Here is a 24,399-nt window from a genome sequence, read left to right as displayed (position 1 = left end):
CAGTACCGGAGAAACGGACTGGCCATGTAAAGCTATTACAAATAATTTGGAAGGTAAAATCCTGCTGATAAATTGAGGGAATATTTAATTTTGTTGTGTACAACTATTTGAAAAGGTTTATATACAGCTTATGTCGCGGGCGGAGGAGGGGACGCCGCGCTCTCCCTCTGCTGCTCGGGTCCGGCTGCCGCGGCTGCTGCGGCCTGCCGCTGCTCGGTGGCTCGAGCGATGGGCCGGATCCCGGGGACTCGAGCGGCGCTCCTCGCCCGTGAGTGAAAAGGGGAATTGGTGTTTTGGGATAGTTTATTGTCCATGACGCCACCCACGGTTGTGGTGATTTGTTAACACCACCGCTGCTCTGTATGGGAAGCCCGGGAGTGATGGTATGGAGCAGCCAGTTGTTGTGTTGCCCCTCCGTGGGTAGGGGTTGGTGATCCCGGGGCCCAGTGATGGGGTGTTGGATGGTGGACAGGCGGGTATGGGGCCTGTGGAGGTGCAGGGGCGCAGGGGCAGCGCTGTGCCGCACGGCACGGAGGTACTCACTCAGCCAGTAAACACGACACAGTTCTCGGTAAACAAACGGCTGGTTGGAGGGGTCCCTCGGACGGTTCACGGTGCTGATGTTCCCTGCAGTTAGCGGTGACGGTCTCTTCCCTGCACCTATGAAAGTCTCTTTGGTAGCGATGGGTTCCCACCGGTTACCCACTCCTCAGCTTCAAGCTGGGCCGAAGGAGCTCTACTCTTGCCCGCAGGCGCTGGCCCTGGGAAACTGGTGCCTTGGCGGTGGCGGTGTCTCCCCTTATCGGTCGGACTGTTGCCTTCAATCGGGACTTGGTTGTTAGGAGACAGACGTCCCCTTCACTGACTGATTTGGCAAATTATGGCGACTCCTAGCCTTGCCGGGATCCGAAAGGCCCCTGCCCTGGTGCTGACTGTTCTTCGTATACTGCTCCGGTACCGCCGGGTCACCACCCGTCCGCGGTCCTTCCAGCAACCTCCGAGCAGTCCCCCTGCAGACTATCACCGCCGTCTGCTGACCTTGCTGTCACAGTCCGGGGCACACACCCGGACCAACTTCAGGCTTTACTACTGTCACTTTTCTGTCACTTCAGCTTCTCTCCTTTACCACTTCACTGTTTTACTCCTTACTCCTCCACTTCCCTAGCTTAACTCCATTCCTCACTCAAGCTCTGCCTGAGCTCAACTCTTGGTTCCTCCTGCCTCCAGGGCTGTGTACTCCTCAGTGGGCGGAGCCAACCGCCTGGTCCACCCCCTGGTGTGGACATCAGCCCCTGGAGGAAGGCAACAAGGATTTTGGATTAGCTTGGTGTACCTGCAGGGAATGTGGGGTGCGTGTGGTGTTGTGACCTGTGACCCCTGGCTTGCCCAGGGCGTCACACTTACACACCGCGATCTGAAGCTGATCAGATGGCTGAATCCGGCAAACGGCAGTTCCCGTGTGGTTCTCCGATGCTGCAATGGCAAATCTACTACCTCTGCTTGCAGCATTAGTGAGAAAACATTTTGGGCCAACAACATATTAAGTATTTGCTGGAGACATTTCTGCTGCAAATGTCGCGGGCGGAGGAGGGGACGCTGTGCTCACCCACTGCTCGGGTCTGGCTACTGCTGCTGCTGCTGCTCGGTTGGTGGCTCGAGCGGTGGGCCGGATCCCGGGGACTCGAGCGTCGTTCCTCGCCCGTGAGTGAAAGGAGTTGGTTTGGTGTGAGGTTTAGGGATATTGTCCGTGACGCCACCCACGGTTGTGGTGAGGTTGTGACACCACCGCTGCTCTGGACGGGGATCCCGGAAGCGATGACAGGGAGCAGCTTGGATGTTGGTTCTTCCCTCCGTGGGTAGGAGGGTTGGTTGTCCCGGGGCCCGGTGATACTCACTGGCTGAGTGAGTACCGGTGGTACTCACTCAGCCAGTAATATACACGGAGTCTCTGGTCAAACGAACGGCTGGATGGACGGGTCCCAGAGGCGGCTGCGGTTGTTCTCCTCCCGGTAGGTTGATGGTGACTGCCTTTCCCTGCACCTGTGTTGTGTTACGGTTCCAATGGCTTCCCACCGGTAACCCGCTGCCCAGCTTGGATGGATGCTGAAGGAGTCCCTTTTGCCCGCAGGCTCTGGCCCTGGGAACTGTAGCCTTGGCGGTGACTGTGTTTCCCTTTACGGTGTGAGCTGTTGCCTTCAATCGGGTCTTGACTGCTGGGAAACCCCGGAGGTTCCCTTCGCTAATGGATTTGACCGGTTTTGCGGCGACTCCTAGCCTGGTCGGGGTCCGTAAGCCCTGCCGAATGGTGCTGGCTTCTCTTCACTCCCCGATCCGGTAGCGGCGGGCCACCGCCCGTCCCCGGTCCGTACGGTTCACTCCAATCAGCCTCTCCTGCAGACGGTCACCACCGTCTGTCAACCTTGCTGTATGTGCCCGGGCCACGCACCCGGACACGGTCAGTCTCCTCCACTACCACTTCACTCCTCTAACTCCAAAACTGATCTCTAATCTGACTCCTTTTCCCGCCTCCAGGACTGCGAACTCCTCGGCGGGCGAGACCAACCACCTGGCCCACCCCCTGGTGTGGACATCAGCCCCTGGAGGGAGGCAACAAGGATTTGTGTTTGACTTCGGTGTGCCTAACCGGGGTGTGGGTGTGTTGGTGTAGTTCTGTGACGACCTGGCTTGTCCAGGGCGCCACACAAATACTAAATTGTCGGCAGGAAAAACATTAAACAGCATACATTTTGCACTTATTTTGCATGTATTTTTGATGCATTTTTCATCAATCAGCAGAATAGCTAAAAAATGTTGCAACAACGCTTAAAAAATTGCCATGCTGCATATTAGAAGCTGCTTCAAATCTGCAAGGAAAATAAGCAATGTGTGCAAACTTCACTCGCTTTTCTGGCAGTAGGAAATCAATTCGTTTTTGTGGAAAAAAAACATGCGGAAAAATGCAACAAAAGGCAGCAAAACCTAACTACTGCAAACAACCTGAGGTTTGAAACAGCTTCAGATCTGCAGCAATGTCAATTCTATCACCATTTTTGCAGCATTTTTAACCTATGGGGCAAAAAATGCATAAAAAAACAACAAAAACAAACAAAAAAGGTGCAAAAACTTTCTTTTTTTCCTGACAATATTTCAGTGTTTGCAGCAGAAATGTCTGCAGAAAATCCTTAACATGTGCACATATGTGCCACCCTGCAGCAGTCGAACTGCTCGGATCCGGGGATACTGAGGCTCGAGGGTCTCCGGACCCGGGGTCCTGCGGCCACTCAAATGTAAAGGGGGTATTTACAGGGGATAAATGTTCGTGACGCCACCTGCGGGTGGCGGTAATGGGAGTACCGGGGCAGATGGTGTGGGGGCAGCCAGATGTCAGTCCCTCCGCAGGTAGGGAAGGCCCCGGACTCTGGGTGAATTGGCAGGATTGGGAGGTTGGGAGGCAGGGAGCAGGGTACTCACTGTGGGTCGGCATGGTGCTGGATACTGCTTTGAAAAGTCATTACACACACACTGCAGGTGAACCACAAGTCCCAATGCACCAGTGCTTCTTGGGAAGGGAGCACGTCAAGGTAACCTCTCCCGGTAGTATTGCCTGGTATTCCAGAGCCTGCCTTCGTGCCCAAATTTAGTGTTCGTTGTGGCCCCTCGGCATGAAGCTATTGGGGCCCCACTGCCCAGATGTCTGGCAGCTGTGCTCTTGACGGCTGACACACGGGACTTCTGTGGGTTGCTGTCCGTTGGGAAACCCCGTCCCCCTCTTTGTGTTATGGCTGCCAATCTCTGAGCTCTTGGGGAAAGTCCATAAAGCAACTGTCCTCCACAGGTTACTTGTCAGGTTGCCTGAAGCTACTCCCTGACCTAGGGTCCTGTACCCAGTCGTGCTCGGTACTGGTCCGGTTCTTGGGCCTTTGGTGCCGACAGCCTGGCCAGACTCTGTCACCTTTCCCAAGTCGCTGTGACCGGTCCTCGACTCCTCCGGTCCCGGACTATCGTCTGCGACCCAATCTAATCCGACCTCGTGGAAGCTCCAACTCCCCAGCCCCTCACTCTTTGAGGGCTACTACACAACTCTCTGGGAGCTGCTACTCCCAGCTCCTCACTATTTGGGAGCTACCACTCTTCTGCTGTCACTCCTCCCACCAGTCTGCCTGACCCCTAGGTGGGCGGCCCTTTCCCAGCTAGACCTAGCCACTGGTGTGTCTGTCCAGTCCTGGTGTGAGTGTGGATTGGGATTTGAATGCTGTTGTTGGCAATACTACTGGGTGGAACCTGGAACCAAGGGAGGGTAGGCCCTGCATCCCTTGGAGAGGGTGCAGTTCCCTGCGGCACCCTGATATACTCAGGGGCGCCACACATACCCTTACTGTCAATCTCCAAGAATTTGTGGGATGAGTTTAGTTTTGAATGCGGCCATTTATTTTAAAAAATAATAATAAAAAAAGCAAAAGCCAAGCCAGGCCAGTAACCTTCACATTCATGAAATATTAGCGATATTCTTTAATCAGCCAGAAGTTCTTTCTTGTGTCACAAAAATACAGGTCTGTCCTGTCTGGGCTTGGACACCGTAAGGCCTGAACAGTTCCTGTAGTGTTGGGCGGCATTATTCGACTAAATTAAACCAAAGCTGCCAACATGAAGGGTGGTACCCAGTCCGTATAATGTTTGGGAGGTGATATGTGTCACACTCATGTGATGCTAACACCCAAAGTTCCCCAAAAGAACATTGACCGGAGACTCACTCTTCTCCTTCAAAGTCCTGGTTTTCAGAAGATCCATAATTCAATAGGTTAAAATAATGACTGGTACATACATATACAAATGATATAACGGGCAGACACGTCCTTGTTTCCACCATGATGGTGTGAATAACACCCTGATATCACAGAGGACATATTTATGACATTATATGGCTGTCAGCACCAGCTTGCCACATATCCGTGAGTCACACCGGCGGGTCAAGGTCCACCGTCAGTTTCTGCATTCTTCTGACCAAACTTCTTTCTCATGACTGGATGTCAAAACAGCTTTCTATCATTGTATGTTTTAGTTTTCGGTCTAAAAACGTGATAAATAAACTTCTGTATGAAGTAGAAATTAGATCTTGATCCATCTCCAAATTCAACAAACTTTTCTCCAAACTTCATAAAACATCATTAGATATTTGATTTAAAATTAGTGCTCGGTACTGGTAACTAGTGATGAGCGGGCACTACCATGCTCCGGTGCTCTGTACTGGTAACTAGTGATGAGCGGGCACTACCATGCTTGAGTGCTCAGTACTTGTAACTAGTGATGAGTGAGCACTACCATGCTCAGGTGCTCAGTACTGGTAACTAGTGATGAGCGGGCACTACCATGCTCGGGTGCTCAGTACTGGTAACTAGTGATGAGCGGGCACTACCATGTGTGGCGCCCCAGGACCTGGTCGCCACAACAGCATTGCCCTCCCAAAAGGGTTAATGCTGAGCCTGGAGGTAATTGGGAGATCTATTGGCCAGTAAGTTAACACTCAACACAGTTCTCCCTCCGGCCAGCAGGGGGAGCTCTGAACCTGGAACTTCAGGGAGCATTCCTTAAGTCTGGCTGGAAGGAGGAAGTGTTAGTTAGTTTGGAGACAGGAGTGAAAGAGTGCAGACACAGAGTAGTGCTGCCTTGTAAACTGGGGCCTAGAGCTGGGATAGCTTGGCCCAGTGAAGCAAGGGGAGCAGAGAGGCACAGCAGAGACTCGGACATCGGAGTCTGTAGTTGCCAGGGCATAAAATCCATCCCTGGTAGCTGAATCCGGAGGGCAGGAGAGCTGCAAGCCCCCTGCCCCAGAAGCAATCTGAAGGTACAACTGCATCCCAAGGGCCTGGTGTGGGCTCCAGCAGAGAAGCACCAGAGAGGGCCTGCGCAGTCTACCACACAGAAAAGGGGACGAACAACAAGTCCCAGCAGCAAGAGGGCAATTGCTAACCCAAAGTGCAGTGTCCTAAAACAGCAGAGAAAGATTAAGGAGTAGGCCTCATACTCAACTGGCCAAAGATCACCCCAGGCACTTCCAGGCCGGCCGGATCATCTATACCATCTGTGACGGTCTCCCTGGACTAAGTTTCTGCCGAGTAAAAGAGGAGAAGGTAAAGAGACTACTGTTTGTGCCTGTTTCTTTCATTGCTTGTCGGCCCTGCACCGTGTTAGTCACGCAGCACCATAGACTTCCACAAGCACCAACTGTGCCCCGGGCATTGCTCCACCTGTGGGGAGCAGTACTAACATTGCTGCCATAACATCATCCCGGTGGCCTCACACAGCAGCGGCGGCTTAATAGCCGCATACCACAGGTGGCGTCACGAACAGAAACATTAAAGTCATCAGCCACATATTCAACTGACACCCACCAGGGCCACGGAGCCGGGCCCAGCCACCACTGACTACCACCGGACTAGTCCGGCCCGGCACCGGGTGTCCCATAGCCCTGGGGTGGGCGAGTCAACTTTTGGCGTCACGAACAGGATTTCGTGCCCGGTCACACCGGGTACTGTGCGCCTGAAGAACTGTGTAAAAGACTGTGTACTGGTTGTAAATTGCCGCCGCCATTAGCCGCGCCGAGCGCAGGAAGAAGGGGGGCGTGCCTGACAAAGAGCGCGAAGGGAGCGCGCCATCAGAGCAGAGCGCTGTTAACCCCGCGCGACCCGGAAGAAAATTTGAAAAGTGAACGGAGCCTGGTAAGGTTCACTAAGGGGGAGGAAGATGTCCGAATCCGAGGGAGAGCAGGTGGCTGCCATCGCCCAGGGCGCCGCAGCACCGGCCGAAGTAGTCCCAGTCGCCGTCGCCCCAGCCCCCACTATAGCGCCGGTAATGCCGATCACCATGCCGTACATACCAGGAGCAGAATGGCTGCCGCAGTACTCCGGGGAGTCCCATACCTTGAGTGACTTCAGAGAAAGCCTGCACAGCTTATTCCGGGTGTATCCGCTGACTGAGAGCCAGAAGGTGGGCATATTAATGGGACAGCTAGCCGGCGCAGCCCAGCGTGAAGCGAAGTCCTGGCCTGATACAGATAAAGGGACAGCAGCCCAGATACTGGCCAAACTAAAGAGCACTTTTGACACCCGCACCGCAGCAGAGATAAAGATGAGATTCTTTGGGTGCAAGCAACGGGCCACAGACAGCATAAGGGACTATGCCTTAAACTTGCAGGAGGCCCTGAAAGCAGTTAAACAGGTGGACCCAGAGAGTGTACGTGAAGAAGACAAACTCCTAACTGAGCAGTTCATAGAAGGGCTCCTGTCAGACGCCCACAGGACACAGCTGCGTATCATGGTCCTGCAGAACCCTGCTCTGGACTTTGCAAAGTTTAAGGACCAGGCCATCAGGGTACTGAGAGAATCTACACCGAATGACCCAGTACCCCTCCGGCCTCTTGCTATCACGTACCCCGGGGTGGTGCCTGCAACACGAGCCACTGCAGGGGCTGAGGCGCAGTCCCTGGATAAGGATCCCACGGCAGAGCTCAGACAGCAGTTCCAGGAGCTGACCAAGACTGTGGCTGCCCTTGCCAAGACCGTGCAGTCTCTACAAATGACCCCCTCGCCTGCAAAAATCGAGTTGGCCTCCAGCCCAGAAGACGTCCCATGGATGCGACAGAGGAGGATTCCGCCGACCCGAGGCAGAGACACAGACCGGTATGATTCAACAGGACAACCGATCTGCCGCCACTGCAACCAGGCGGGCCACATTGCACGACGCTGTCCTTTAAACGGGCTGAGCCTGGGGCCAGGAGCCAACCCCCAGGTGTGAGGAAGCCCGGCTCAAACCCCAGCCGCAGCAAGTATGTGGGAGGACGACCGGTCCTTCCCATTGTGCTGGATGGGATCCCTTTGAATGCCCTCCTGGATACGGGGTCCCAGGTAACAACCATCCCCCACAAACTGTACAAAAGATATTGGGCTGATTCAGACATTGACCATGGCCCAGATGATGATTTAACGATTGTGGCCAGTAATGGTCAGCCCTTACCTCAAATTGGGTACAAAGAAGTAACCATTAAAGTGGGGCGGGTGGAATTGCCATGTCAGGGGATGATAATTGTAGATATTGATCGCAAAGAATCTGACCCACTGCTAACCCTTGGTACAAATGTGATAGAAAATTGTATTGCCGAAGTGATAATTTTGTTGCAACAGGCGTCTGAAACTGCCAGCTCCGGGCAGCAGCGTGTCCTACAGAGGGAGATCAGAGCCCTGATGAGGAGGCAGCAAGTAGAGCTAGCCGGAGGAGAAATTGGCAGTGTGAGGGTAAGTGACCCCCTCCCCATTGTAATACCCCCAAGAAGTGAAATGTTGATATGGTGTCGGGCAGCAATAGGCCTCAAGGGTCAGGATTACCATGCCTTGGTAGAACCAGTGTATTCAGACAGTAGGCCTGGAGTCCTGATAGCCAGAGGGGTAGCGGACGTCCGCAAGGGGAGAGTGCCCGTCCGTGTCCTGAATTGTGGGGAGGAGGAGGCCAAATTGCCCCGGTACGCCACTGTAGCAAAACTGTACACTGTCAGTAACAATACCATTAAAGCAGTGGAACCCTTGATCCCGTCCGACCAGGCGGAAGACAATGGCTCCAAGGGGCAGCCGGAAGACTGGTGCCAAAAATTACATGTAGGCACCGACTCCACCCCCTCGCACCAAAAGCATGGGGTTTACCGGGTGGTACAGGAGTACGAGCGGGTCTTCAGCAAACACCCCCTAGATTTTGGGCAGGTGAAAGGGGTTAAACATCAAATCCCCACGGGTGATCATCATCCCATTAAAGAGAGATACCGCCCTGTACCCCCCGCACAGTATCAGTGTGCCAAGGAAATGTTACGGGAAATGAAGGAGGCTGGGGTTATCAGAGATAGTTGTAGCCCCTGGGCAGCTCCACTAGTGCTCGTAAAGAAAAAAGATGGTACAATGAGAATGTGTGTAGATTACAGGCAAATTAACCGCATTACACATAAAGATGCTTATCCACTGCCCAGAATAGAGGAGTCACTAACAGCCTTAAAGTCAGCTAACTATTTCTCCACCTTGGATCTCACCAGTGGGTATTGGCAGGTTCCCGTGGCAGAGGCGGACAAGGAGAAGACTGCATTCACGACACCAATGGGTCTCTGTGAGTTCAACTGTATGCCATTCGGGCTCTGCAACGCCCCAGGGACATTCCAAAGGTTGATGGAGTGCTGCTTGGGCCATCACAACTTTGAAACCGTGCTGTTGTACCTGGATGACGTAATAGTCTACTCCAAGACTTATGAGGACCACGTGAAGTTAACACCAAGCCGGTCAGGCTATGTGTACGCCCTCACCATTGTGGACCATTACTCTCGTTTCCTGGTAGTAGTGCCTGTGAAGGACCAGACAGCCAGGACAGCAGCTAGAGCGTTCCAGGCATCCTTTTGTCGACCTCACGGCTATCCGGAAAGGGTACTGACTGATCAGGGTCCTGCATTCGAGGCTGAAGTGTTCCAAGAGTTCTGTAACATGTACGGTTGTAAGAAAATCCGAACCACACCGTACCACCCCCAAACCAATGGACTGTGCGAGAAAATGAACCATGTGGTTATTGATATGCTGAAGACCCTGCCGCTGGAGGAAAGGAACCAATGGCCAGAAAAGTTGCCAGATCTGGTAGACCTGTACAACCACATCCCAGTGAATTCGACCAACTGCAGCCCCGCTTACCTGATGCGAGCCAGACCAGGCAAGTTGCCTGTAGACTTTGAGATGGGGACTGTGTCGCCTGAGGCGGTTCAAGAAATAGAGGATTGGGATACAGAACGGCAGCAGCGGTACCGTAAGGTCCAGGAGTGCGTAGAGAGGAGCCTGTCTCAAGCAAGAACGAGGCAAGAACAGCATTACAATCAAACAGCCCCAGCAACTCCCTTAGCACCTGGAGAACAAGTCCTCAAGAAGAAGCGGAAGACGCATAAATTGGATGATCAGTGGGAAAACGAGCCCTACACCATTATCCCCTCCAACTTTGACAATAGTAAGGTATGCCTCATAAGCAAAGATGAAGGCAAGACCTATCAAGCAATTTCCCGAGACCGCCTGAAAGCGTGCCCTGAACGGTGCAGAATCCAAAGAGAAATGGAAGGAGTACAAGGAAGTCCCCAAAGTCAAGAGAAAGGAGGGGAGATGATTCAAACCATCCTTGGAAAGTTCCCCAAAACTTGGACCCGAATAAACAATGCCATAGTGGTACCAGTTTTGACGTTTCCGCAGTTGGTCGAGCCAGAAACAGAAAAGGTTCCGGATCCACCTAAAGAATCGTCCGCTCCGGCACGAGATGACACGCCAGCAGTGGAGCAGGAGGATCAACCCCCTGTCAGTGGTGAACCTGTCATACCCTTGGCGACTCCTAGATCACAAAGGCAACCATCACGCTTACCTATGGGGGTTAGGCCCACCTGTAGTGCTGAGATAGAAGACGCACCACGTAGTCAGGGGCAAACACCAGAGCTACGTAGGTCCCAGCGCAGCACTCGGGGACAACCCCCTCTAAGGTATAGGGAGTCAACTGTATAAGGGAAAGAGTACTTATTAGGATGTAAATAGTTATGCAAAATGTCTGCCATGATGTGTACAAAATGTTTTCTTTTTCTTTGATTGTGAAAATGGACAATTGGGCCACTGGACTATGGGTGGCCAACACCTAAATTGTTCATAGTTAGCACCAGTGTGCTCAACACCCCTGAAGAAAAACCCGTCCGGCGTGCATAGAGTGGGGTCATCAATGCTCTGACGCACGCCCAGAGCCTACGTTGGGGGTTTGAACGCGGCGGGTCCCCCATGGAGCAGTGTAATGGACACCCGGCAGGGAGCCACACTGGACTCTTATAGTAATGTTTAAGGTTGTAACGTTAAAGTAATTGCGCCTCCCATAATGGGATGAAATGTTCTAACATGTCATGTTTGTCTCTACAGTCCGGGAGTACTGAATTTAACTAAGGGGGAGTGTGGCGCCCCAGGACCTGGTCGCCACAACAGCATTGCCCTCCCAAAAGGGTTAATGCTGAGCCTGGAGGTAATTGGGAGATCTATTGGCCAGTAAGTTAACACTCAACACAGTTCTCCCTCCGGCCAGCAGGGGGAGCTCTGAACCTGGAACTTCAGGGAGCATTCCTTAAGTCTGGCTGGAAGGAGGAAGTGTTAGTTAGTTTGGAGACAGGAGTGAAAGAGTGCAGACACAGAGTAGTGCTGCCTTGTAAACTGGGGCCTAGAGCTGGGATAGCTTGGCCCAGTGAAGCAAGGGGAGCAGAGAGGCACAGCAGAGACTCGGACATCGGAGTCTGTAGTTGCCAGGGCATAAAATCCATCCCTGGTAGCTGAATCCGGAGGGCAGGAGAGCTGCAAGCCCCCTGCCCCAGAAGCAATCTGAAGGTACAACTGCATCCCAAGGGCCTGGTGTGGGCTCCAGCAGAGAAGCACCAGAGAGGGCCTGCGCAGTCTACCACACAGAAAAGGGGACGAACAACAAGTCCCAGCAGCAAGAGGGCAATTGCTAACCCAAAGTGCAGTGTCCTAAAACAGCAGAGAAAGATTAAGGAGTAGGCCTCATACTCAACTGGCCAAAGATCACCCCAGGCACTTCCAGGCCGGCCGGATCATCTATACCATCTGTGACGGTCTCCCTGGACTAAGTTTCTGCCGAGTAAAAGAGGAGAAGGTAAAGAGACTACTGTTTGTGCCTGTTTCTTTCATTGCTTGTCGGCCCTGCACCGTGTTAGTCACGCAGCACCATAGACTTCCACAAGCACCAACTGTGCCCCGGGCATTGCTCCACCTGTGGGGAGCAGTACTAACATTGCTGCCATAACATCATCCCGGTGGCCTCACACAGCAGCGGCGGCTTAATAGCCGCATACCACAGGTGGCGTCACGAACAGAAACATTAAAGTCATCAGCCACATATTCAACTGACACCCACCAGGGCCACGGAGCCGGGCCCAGCCACCACTGACTACCACCGGACTAGTCCGGCCCGGCACCGGGTGTCCCATAGCCCTGGGGTGGGCGAGTCACATGCTCGGGTGCTCAGTACTTGTAACTAGTAATGAGCGGGCACTACCATGCTCAGGTGCTCAGTACTCGTAACTAGTGATGAGTGGGCACTACCATGCTCGGATGCTCAGTACTCGTAACTAGTGATGAGCAGGCACTACCATGCTCGGGTGCTCAGTACTGGTAACTAGTGATGAGCGGGCACTACCATGCTCGGGTACTCAGTACTTGTAACTAGTAATGAGCGGGCACTACCATGCTTGACTGCTCGGTACTGGTAACTATTGATGAGCGGGCACTACCATGCTCGGGTGCTCGTAACTAGTGATAAGCAGGCACTACCATGCTCGGGAGCGCAGTACTCGTAACTAGTGATGAGCGGGCACTACCATGCTCAGGTGCTCAGTACTCATAACTAGTGATGAGCGGGCACTACCATGCTCGAGTGCTTAGTATTCATAACTAGTGAAAAGCGGGCACTACCATGCTCGGGTACTCAGTACTTGTAACTAGTGATGAGCGGGCACTACCATGCTCAGGTGCTCAATACTCGTAACTAGTGATGAGCGGGCACTACCATGCTCAGGTGCTCAGTACTCGTAACTAGTGATGAGCGGGCACTACCATGCTCGGGTGCTCAGTACTCGTAACTAGTGATGAGCGGGCACTACCATGCTCAGGTGCTCAGTACTGGTAACTAGTGATGAGCGAGCACTCCATGCTCGGGAGCACAGTAATCGTAACTAGTGATGAGCGGGCACTACCATGCTCAGGTGCTCAGTACTGGTAACTAGTGATGAGCGGGCACTACCATGCTCAGGTGCGCAGTACTCGTAACTAGTGATGAGCGGGCACTACCATGCTCGGGTGCGCAGTACTCGTCACTAGTGATGAGCGGGCACTGCCATGCTCGGGTGCTCAGTACTTGTAACTAGTGATGAGCGGGCACTACCATGCTCGGGTGCGCAGTACTCGTCACTAGTGATGAGCGGGTGTGGCGCCCCTGACCTGGTCAGGCACCACTGAGTACTGCACCCATGCTGGGGACAGTACAAACAGGTAATCCAGAAGGCTGAGCGAGGTGTGACTACACAGGCGCATAGTGATCAGGTCTCACACATGTACCTTTGAGAGGACCCCTGGGGATCCCAGGAGGGGGCGAAGCCTCCACCTCCACCCGAGGGGTGGAGGGGGCGAAGCCTCCATCTCCACTCAAGGGGTGTGGTAGAGAGCCTGGTTGCTAGGTGGCGTAGGCAGGCACAAAAGGGAAAAGAGGAAGGAGGAGGAGAGGAGCAGTCTGAAGCAGAGTGTGGAGGAGTGAGGAGCATGGAAGTGGAGCTCAGACAGGAGTAGCAGTGCAGGTCCCACGAGTGAGCCGGTTTAGTGTGCAGCTCAGGGAAAGCAGACGTGAGGAGCAGACCCTGGAGCTGTGGCAATCTAACAGCGTCCGCGCAGTGACTACCGACGGGGGAGAACGGTCACCTGGGAGTGCTACCCGAAATCCACACACAGCTAAAGAGAGAGCAACGGAGTGGAAAGTAAGGAGACTGTCAGGGAGAACCAGGCCCAAACGGGTAGCAGGTCCCAGTGCAGGGATAGATTCACCTTTCCTTTGCCAAACCTGCATGAGGGGGCACTTTACACCCCCAAGACAACACTACAGAGTCCGCAGCCACGTAGCCACAGTTAGGGCCCATAGTTCACAGGAGGCAAGCAGCCGGAGTGTCCTGGTCCAGGCTACAAGCAAACGGGCCAAAAAGAAGGGGAGAGAGGCGCCAGCAACTTCCCTGGGTGACCCCCATAGGGACTAAAAGTCGGGGTTACCCCAAAACGTAAAGGGCTAAGGAAGGCGAGTCGGTAGCCACCCTCATCAGTCAGCCTGAAGGACACCTGGTTCCAGCCTGGTTCATCCCAGCTACGTCCGGGTTACTCACCCTGCCACCTTCCGTGAGTAAAACCCCTGAAAGACATCCTGCTTGTGTTGAGTTATTCTGCGCCTTGTGGTTCTACACACCTACACGGGACCCTGGGGCATGCCTCACTCTCAGGAGGCTACTACAACTGACTGCACCTACCATCAGCCCCAGGCACCCCTAACCTGCAGTGGCGGTCTCCACTGACCGCAATTCTGAGAGTGGCGTCACGACAATCCTAGAAGAAGGTTCCCTACCTGTGACCAGACTGTTCCATCCATGTGGAGTCCCTGAAGGTAATGCACCGACACAACACTTGCGGGGCTTCACATCTGGCGTCACGAACAGGATAAGGACTAGACCTGTCCAGACAGGTGACCATGTGCCTGGGCGGTCCGCTTGGAAAATTGGAAGCGCCGCCATATTGCCACCATGAAAAGCGCGCTGAAAAACAACAGCAGCCCGCGCTGGGAGAAGTTACCGCCCACGAAGAGGTGTGGCTACCCAGAGATCCCCTGAAGAGTCCTGACCTCGCAAGTGATGAGAGCGGAGGCGTTCAGAGACGTCGGGACAGAAAGGGAGCCAGAAGCCTGCTGCTAGAAGAAGGAGACGCAGAAGAAATGGCGTCTGAACGCAGAGACCCAGAACCAGGCTCCGCTGCCTGGTGGTATCGGGAACTTGCCCAGTTCTGCGACCAACTGGAGGCCAGGGTCGTATGGCAGATCAGCGAGGGACGCACGGAGCTCCTGGAGATGGCTGCAGCGGTTCAGGCCTATGAGAGGGGAACCGCACGACGAGTGCCAGACCGAGCGGCGACGACTCAGACCCCGATGATGCTACCGATGGGTGAGTCCTGTGTTGCCACTGCCAGCGCGAGTGCCCCGACCCCTGTTTCCACACCCGCGGTCCCTGATGAGATGCCCGGCGCGGCGACGCTGAATCAGGCCGCAGCCACGTCAGGTGCGGCCCGCCGAGCCCAGGCCGCCGCAACGATGCCCAGCCCGGCCCGCAAAGATCCGGCTGCCACCGCGACCCTCCTCCACGCCGCAGGTGCGACCCGCCAAGGACCGGCTGCAGCTGCGACGCCAATCCAGGCCGCAGAAGCGCCCAGCCCTGCCCGCACAGATCCCATCGCAGCTGCGACGCCAATCCAGGCCACAGAAGCAGCCCGGCCCGCACAGATCCCATCGCAGCTGCGACGCCAATCCAGGCCGCCGCAGCGATGCCCTGCTCGGCCCGCCAAGACCAGGCCGCTGCCACGCCAGGCTCGGCCCGCCAAGACCAGGCCGCTGCCACGCCAGGCTCGGCCCGCCAAGACCAGGCCGCTGCCACACCAGGCTCGGCCCGCAAAGACAAGACTGTACAATCATTTACCCCGGCCTGCCAGGTCAGAGCAGACACCGCTCCCCAGCCCAAGGAAGTCCCTGCTAGGAAGTCCCTGCTGGGGGAGGACCCCGAATACTGGAAGCTGAAGGCTGATCTAGAGGCCCACTTCCCAAAGGAGATGGTGGACCGGTATCTGCTCCCTCCGCATACTCACAGGAAGACTCCTGCAACATTCATGCCAAAGGGTCCCCCGCCCTGGCCTGCTGATGAAAATCCATCCCTAGCGCTGCCACAAGAGGAGTGCCCAGAAGAACTAAGGGGGAGGGGAGGCCAGGAAGCTGAGAAGCTGACCCCAGAGCCATCAGCAGTGGATGCAGCACCAGTCCAAGAGCCAGAGATGCTGCTGTACTCCCGCTGGGATGAAGAGAGCCCGACACCCTCCGCTGAGGAAGATTTGTCCAGAAACCTCACCTGGGAGCCTGCAAGCAGTGAAGTAGCAACCCAGCAGAATCCAGCCCGCAAGACACGGCGCCGCAGCAGAACAAAGTTTTCCCCTGCACAGCAATCTCCGAATAGGAAGGATGAAGTAACAGCCAGAGACTTGGAAGAGAAACGGTCTTTAAGGAGAGCCAAATCCCAGGTCAGAGGCCCACTTTGTCGTGGAGTAGTGGAAGACTTTAGTTTAAAATCAGGATATGGCTTTATAGTTGTACCTGGAATGAAAGAAGGCATCTTTGTGAACAGAAGGGATGTTAGAGCCCATTTGCCTAGAGGACATCCAGGAAGAAACCTACGGGTGGGAGACTCAGTGGAATTCACCATGCACCAAGGAGAACGCGGATGGTACGCACTGGATGTTACACCATGTCCCAGAAGTCCCTACAGAAACCCTACTGTCTCAACAACAGAAAAAGAAACAGACACAGAAGAAGAGGAAAGAAAAGACAAAGAACCCATTGATGAGACCACTACAGATGATGACAGAGATGGAGAAAGCAACAGGTGCCGCAGCCCTACAGGCCCAAGCCCTGGTAAGGAGGAATCTGTGTAAAGCATGTAAAGTAAAGTACAGAAGTTAAAGTTTGAAGTTTTGCAACGTTAATGTTCAAGAAATGTGCCCACATGAACTAATGTGAGAAACCCATGAACCTTAAGGCTATGAACTGGCTATAGCCACAAACTCTCGCAGTGTAAATAGTTACCCCAGAGGTACCACCACCAGAGCCAGCCTGTTTAGGGGCCTGGCTCGCCTGCAACCAGGGAGCACGCCTGTTTATGGGGCCTGGCTCTCCACCACAAAGAGGGTACCTGGTCAGCATCAACTGTGGAGGCCGCCTCTACATCCTGCCAGAAGAGGCTGAAGGCGCGGCTCCACCAGGCCAGGTATACCCTGAAACCACCAGACCATGAAAGCCGCCTCTACATCCTGCCAGAAGTGGCTGAAGGCGCGGCCAACGAGAGAGGGTTTAGGGTGGGTTAACGGACTTGTGGGTGGAGGGTGGTGATGTATGGTACCTGGTGGTTTTAAAACGTTTTACCATGTTTTAATGTTTTATGCATTTTAAAATGTTGTCTTGCAGCCCGAGGACGTGCTGGTGATAACTAAGGGGGAATGTGGCGCCCCTGACCTGGTCAGGCACCACTGAGTACTGCACCCATGCTGGGGACAGTACAAACAGGTAATCCAGAAGGCTGACCGAGGTGTGACTACACAGGCGCATAGTGATCAGGTCTCACACATGTACCTTTGAGAGGACCCCTGGGGATCCCAGGAGGGGGCGAAGCCTCCACCTCCACCCGAGGCGTGGAGGGGGCGAAGCCTCCATCTCCACTCAAGGGGTGTGGTAGAGAGCCTGGTTGCTAGGTGGCGTAGGCAGGCACAAAAGGGAAAAGAGGAAGGAGGAGGAGAGGAGCAGTCTGAAGCAGAGTGTGGAGGAGTGAGGAGCATGGAAGTGGAGCTCAGACAGGAGTAGCAGTGCAGGTCCCACGAGTGAGCCGGTTTAGTGTGCAGCTCAGGGAAAGCAGACGTGAGGAGCAGACCCTGGAGCTGTGGCAGTCTAACAGCGTCCGCGCAGTGACTACCGACGGGGGAGAACGGTCACCTGGGAGTGCTACCCGAAATCCACACACAGCTAAAGAGAGAGCAACGGAGTGGAAAGTAAGGAGACTGTCAGGGAGAACCAGGCCCAAACGGGTAGCAGGTCCCAGTGCAGGGATAGATTCACCTTTCCTTTGCCAAACCTGCATGAGGGGGCACTTTACACCCCCAAGACAACACTACAGAGTCCGCAGCCACGTAGCCACAGTTAGGGCCCATAGTTCACAGGAGGCAAGCAGCCGGAGTGTCCTGGTCCAGGCTACAAGCAAACGGGCCAAAAAGAAGGGGAGAGAGGCGCCAGCAACTTCCCTGGGTGACCCCCATAGGGACTAAAAGTCGGGGTTACCCCAAAACGTAAAGGGCTAAGGAAGGCGAGTCGGTAGCCACCCTCATCAGTCAGCCTGAAGGACACCTGGTTCCAGCCTGGTTCATCCCAGCTACGTCCGGGTTACTCACCCTGCCACCTTCCGTGAGTAAAACCCCTGAAAGACATCCTGCTTGTGTTGAGTTATTCTGCGCCTTGTGGTTCTACACACCTACACGGGACCCTGGGGCATGCCTCACTCTCAGGAGGCTACTACAACTGACTGCACCTACCATCAGCCCCAGGCACCCCTAACCTGCAGTGGCGGTCTCCACTGACCGCAATTCTGAGAGTGGCGTCACGACAATCCTAGAAGAAGGTTCCCTACCTGTGACCAGACTGTTCCATCCATGTGGAGTCCCTGAAGGTAATGCACCGACACAACACTTGTGGGGCTTCACACGGGCACTGCCATGCTCGGGTGCTCTGTACTCATAACTAGTGATGAGCGGGCACTACCATGCTCGGGTGCTCGGTGCTCAAAATGAGCAGTTGGACTTTCAGACGGGTGTGAATTGTGTACCAAGTATAATGGAAGATCTTCCAGAAAAATGCTGTAGTTCCCCATTGACTTCCATTGAATTTGGTACTCAAGTCGCGCACATCCGAGCTTCCAACTGCTTGTTTTGAGTTCTTTGCTCTTCCCCCTGTTTTTGACCTTGGCTTGTCTCACCTTGCTCTTGACTGTCCTCCTAGTATCTGACCCCAGCTAATGCTCTGGCTACTATTTTGTTTCCTGATTGTGGCCCTGTTTTTTTCCATCCAATTTCTTTGCGGGCTACTTTTACTATTTTTTTGCCTCATGCTCTCCTTTATGCCTAGCAGCTACTTTGTGGACCCAACCCAGGGGCCCCATTGTAAGTTCAAATTATCGTATACTGGTCAGAGTGGGAAACCGGGGAATTTGCTAGCTCCATGTCTTTCCACTGTTGCTGTTTTGAGCACACTCTCCACTACAACGGGAAGGAACTGCGTCTCAGCTTTGACCACCTCCGAGGAAATAAAAATAGTAAATAAAAAAATTATCCTTTTTTTTTTATATATACATATATATATATATATATATATATACATACTATATATATATATATATATATATTATATATATATATATATATATATATATATACACATTTTTTATATATATATATATATATATATATAGTGTATATATATATATATATATATATATATATACTTTTTTATATATATATATATATATTATTTATTTTTTTAACTTTGTTCTTACCATCTTACATCTAATTAATGAAGCTAAATTGATATGTGGGACTTTTGCTTTAAGATAATGGAGCCATAGATAAGACATTATCGCATTACAGTTACAGCACCTCAGGACAAATCTAGTTTTGCTTGATATCGTATCGAAAAATAGCTGATTGCATGAACTGAATGTAACTTACTGAGTATTTCTTGCCATGTTTACCAGTATTCGTGACCTTGTTTGCTTCACAAAAGGCTCTGATATGCTGACGATCGCCCAACAGGAAAAAGTCATCAATTCTAATCCTTACTAATCGGTGTCAATAATTAATCAATTATTTCAGTCTTAAAGCCACCATACCCATGAGATTATGGTCATGCCAAACTGCCGATGTAGGCATGTCCACCTATTGTGTATTGGGGTCTCCTGACAATCCCCCAATAAGGGGTTGTAACGCTCGCGGCCGCTGTGGGGGCAGCGAGCGGGACCACTGGACCGCAGGGGGAAGCTGAGCTTACCCTTTAGTGGGAGGGGGTTAACAAAGCACCCACTGCGGGGCGAACGCCAGGTACCACTCCCAGGGCAGTGACTGGGACTGTTGCAGCTGACCCCCAGGGCAGATGATGGACTCAGGAATAGATGGGTACAGGCGTAGTGACTGGTCTGGGCTGGACAGGTGGGTACGGACAGAAATGGTGGGCATGACAGAGGCACACAGATATGGGAAGGCAGGAAATGGAGATGGGCACAGGAATGACAAGACAGGAGCTGAGGACCTGACAACTAGCTAGGTCGCAGACTGAAACACTGACTAACAAGAAGCATTGCGCAGGCACCTCCCCTAATGGGATGGTGCCTCAAATACACAGTGCTTCTCAGCCATAGGCTGAGAGGCATTTCCGGGAATTGGTGTGCTTAAACGGCAGCCTTTAAGAGGAGGACCGATGCACGTGTGTGCCCTATGCACGCTCACGGGAGACCTGGGCTGTGTGCACAGGCCCCAAGAGGGGAAAGAGGCAGCAGCACACGTGGATGGCCGGGGGAATGTGGTGAAGACGCAACCCGACCGGCGCATTGAGTAAGTCGGCGTCTTTGCAGGGACGCCGGTACTACAGTGGTGTTGGGGTAGAGAAGGATCCTGTAGATTGAATTTTTACTTTCATCCCTTCTTTTTTTCTCCATTCAGAAAACCGGCAGCAAGAGAAGTTTTGCATCGTTTCACTCTACCCTCCCCATAGAGAAAGCTTCAATACTCGACATGAGAGTGGGAAGAGATAACCATTGGCTAACTATGGAGACCTACAGCAGATAAATCACTATTATATATATATATATATATATATATATATATATATACTATTATCATATTTTATATCAATATGTCAATGCTACATTTTGGCATTATACTCAATGACACATTAGCTAGTTTAAAGCCTATGTGTATGTACATGTTTCCACAGATTTTTTTAGTTTTATTGTTCATTTACTTCCTAATTACAAAGTTAAAAAACTTTCTTAATCGTCTTCATGAAAAATGTTCTTCCATTTTGCTGCGGAAGAGAGACGAGTGCTTTCTCCCTCTCCCCCTTTCTTTTGTCAGTGTTAAAGCCAAGGGAGCGGCATGGAGAGGGGAGGAAGTATCTTCAGTCTCAGGGAGGGCAGAGAAAACTGGACATAAAAAAAGAAAATATTCAACCTGGACAATGAGCCAAAAGTATTTTTTACCTAATGGATATTAACTTATACGGAATTATTAAAATAAAGCAGTTTCTGTCCCTTATTTTATCTCGAAGGTAGGTGTACTGTGCACCCGATGTTGTGAAAGGCTGCAACTAGCATAGATTATTATATGTGGGATTTCTTGGTGAGGCTCAGACAACCATTTGAAATCCAGAAGAAAATAGACAACTTACATGGTTGTGTGGCTACCAAATATGTGAAGCACTAATAAAAAATTATAAAAGTAGAAAAAAAAAAAACACTTGTGTATCTTACAATGGTTTCCACTAGAAAATCTCATCAGATTCATCCACCTGCAAAAGACATTGTGTGCATATACCCTATACCCGTAATGCATCCTAATGGCATGTGTGATGCTAGTCACTACTTACGGGTAGTACAGATGGTAGAGTAGTCAGGAAAGCCAGGGTCTGGAAACAGGAGGACATGTATGGCCACAGGGAGTATACAGAGGCATAGTCAGGTCACGATATGAGGGTCAGAATTCCGGTAAGGCACGTAATGGATTCAGGGAGTAAACTGAGACGTGGTCAGGTAACGGTCCGAGGTCAAAAGCCAAGTGGTCGCTACAGGAACAGGGAGCAGGCAGAGAGCAGTCAAACAACAGACCTGGGTCAAGACACAAATATCAGAACACAGGCAGGAACACAAGCCAACAGCACAACAACAGAACCAGAATGTACGACTGGCAAGGTTCTGGAAGAGCATGCTCAGTAAAGAAGCAGAGCAATTACCAGGAAGATGCAACACCTGAGCAATCAGCACCTCCCAAAACCAGTATGGATGCTTGCACTGTCAATCAACCTGCCAGCCCAGGAAAACACAGCAAAGCATCTTCTAGTTGTGTGAGATGCTCTGCACAGAAGAATCGTGACAACAGGTTTACCGAAGGGTCCAATCTGAGGGTCTTTTTTTAAACCATCAGAATTGACAACAGGGATGTTTCCCAATCTCTAATCACATGATCGGGGACCCATTTGGAGAGATTACCCTTTGATCAAGTCACTGACCACAGTGATTAAATGATTAAGTCGTCCGGATCGGAGATTCCTTCAATCCTGGTCATACTCAGAAGTGTTGAATGAACGGGTCTTATGTTGTTAAACCCATTGACCCTCACCAACTACGCCCAGAACCCTCACAAAATTAATGGAAAAGGTAAACAAGACCATCAGAACACATTGGCGCAGTGGCTTTCAATTTTGGGGCATTCGTGACACCAGTATTAGACACCGACAGAAAAGGGTCCCTGTGCAAGAACAATACATGGGCCCTTTGCAGTCCAAGAGTTCATAAAAATGCAAGATTGCACCTGCTTTGGAGAAGATAGTGGGGCCCCTAGCCTCTTGGACCATTGGTAGGCTCCATATACATGGATTTGGTTGTGCATAGATGGTAAAGATTGGTAGAATGAAACTACGGCAAATCTGTCCTCCAGTATATGATGCCTCCACATTGGCAACTAATACATCTCCGTAATACAGCAGCTCATAGAGCAGGACCAGGGGCGGACATGCCATTGGTGTAATCTCTGCGGCCGCACAGGGGCCCAAAATGTAAGGGGGCCCATTTCTACATCCAAAGCAGGTGCAATTTTGCATTTTTATGAGCTCTTTGGCTGCAAAGGGCCCCTATATTGTTCTTGCACAGGGGCTCTTTTCTGTCTGTGTCTGCCAGCGAGCAGGACAGAAGTGTTGTTCTGTATATGTATATGTACAAAATAGGAGGCATACTGGGGTACAAGGTGGCTTAATGGACTGCTCCGTGTGCCGTATAATGGAGGTTGGAATTTGCGTGGCGCATACTACACTCACGTTCATGAGCCTCAAAGGGAGTGTGGCAGCACAAAATGACTGATCAAAGCGAGCACAGACCCTCAGGCCAGGGGTGAAACGATCGCAGTCTCAATGATCGCGACAGTGACCGGGCCCGGGGTTGAAGGGGGCCTGCTGCCTCCAGCCCCTGCTGCAGCTGGATGTGTGTCAAAGGGCGCATATCCAGCTGAAATGCATTGCAGTGAAGAGGCCTGTGGTGTCCCTTGCACTGTGATACAATCTGCTGACTGTATGGCAGGCAGCTAACATCAGCATCTACGTGACTGATGGCATCGCATGACAGTGACATCATGCGTCGCTATAGCAGGGACACTAATGTCAGCTGCCTCCCACTGTGGGCTGTCTACACAGGAGAACGTTGTACGACGTGGGAGCCGGGGAGGGGGAAAGTACAATTTTTTTAATTTTTTCCATAAGAAACAGAACAGAGGCATATTTACCAGGATGGGGACATATGCCATGAGGGGCAGGCACAAATATATACTAGGCAGGACCCAGGAGGAGGACAAATAAACCAGGAGGGGGATATACATACCAGGAAGGAACATAAATAACAGGAGGGGACCAGGTTGGTGACATGAATACCAGGAGAGGGACATGTATACCAGGAGGTTTCCCAGAATGAGACCATATACACAATGATGGGGACATATATACACCAGGATGAGGGTTATATTTACCAGGATAGGAGACGTATATACCAGGATGGGGGACATCTATCAGGATGGGAGGCATTTATACCAAGACGGGGTCATATATACGAAGATGAGGAAAATATTTACCAGGAAGAAGCCCAGGATAACATGCATTTGAACAGGATGGGGGACATTACTATATATTGGGGGGGGGGGGGGATGGGCAACTCATATGTCCTTATAGGATTTAGAATGCTAAATGTATAGATACATATACATACGTCTGACCAACATGGCGGGGCAGGTCCAAATTTTACACAAGGGCTCATCAACCTCTAGTTACGCCACTGGGTGAGGCTAAGCTGTTCAGTGCACCTTCCCACCTACTTTTTTTTCCATTTATCTCCTCCCTCTTCGTCCTTGATTGACAGTCCTGACTTTGCAGGAGCCAGCGTAGGGCGGAGTTATACAAAAAGGGGAGATAGGTGGGAAGGTGCAGTGAATTGCGTGACCAAAGGTGCACCGAGAGCTCGTGCACATGAACCTCCATCTCTCCACTGACAGATGGATACTGGTCCCATCGCTGCATCTACCATGGTTTTATGGATGTCCTACAGATATGCCATAAATGTAGAGTATGAGAAAACCCCTTTAAGTGATTCTTACATAACCTTGTCCACCTTTGCTCTAAACTTTACATTATAAACCAGTTATGCGGAATTTGCATTGATGAAAGTTTGAATGAAGATTTTATTAAGACGTAGTGAGAAAATGTTAGTAATGAAATTACGAAAATATTACAATTTTGGCAGTAGAGTTAGAAATCACAACAATATTTCTTCCTTGCTTTTGTCTTTACTCTTCTTTGGAGAGCGCTTCTTTCAGTTCCTTAAGAAACTGCTCCACTTTTTCCTGGACTTCCTTAGCATGAAAGTCATTCTTTAGTTTTTCCAAGTGAGGCTTAGCCCGTTCCTTCAGTAACTCCATATTCTTATGCACATCTTCCTTCAGCTCCTTCATTTCCTTCTCAAATTCTCCTTGTAAGCTGGTGCGATATTTCTCGTATTCTGCATGGACGCCTTCCACATAGGGTTCCACTTTGACGCGCAGCTTGTCCATCTCCGAGCGCAGCTTGTCCCTACCCTCTGCCGCGATGCTTTCCATATTTTCAAAGAATTTGAGCACATTCCTGCTTATTCCAGCGAGGAGATCAGATCCAACCGGCACGACTTTC

General features: G+C 51.8%; 1 protein-coding gene across 2 annotated transcripts in view; it reads right to left on the bottom strand.

The window, feature by feature from the left end:
- Positions 1-23,895: 23,895 nt before the first annotated feature.
- Positions 23,896-24,399, bottom strand: part of LOC142256015 (uncharacterized) — an 11,312-nt gene continuing 10,808 nt past the window's right edge. For both annotated transcript variants that reach the window (XM_075327504.1, XM_075327502.1), the window contains exon 4: positions 23,896-24,399. This exon is cut by the window's right edge and continues 201 nt beyond it. In XM_075327504.1, the coding sequence (XP_075183619.1) occupies positions 24,021-24,399 (379 nt within the window). In that variant the 3' untranslated portion in view covers positions 23,896-24,020.

The sequence above is a fragment of the Anomaloglossus baeobatrachus genome, chromosome 11 (assembly GCF_048569485.1).
Source record: "Anomaloglossus baeobatrachus isolate aAnoBae1 chromosome 11, aAnoBae1.hap1, whole genome shotgun sequence".
NCBI classification, from domain to species: Eukaryota; Metazoa; Chordata; class Amphibia; order Anura; family Aromobatidae; genus Anomaloglossus; species Anomaloglossus baeobatrachus.
This window is presented reverse-complemented; position numbering and strand designations above follow the sequence as displayed.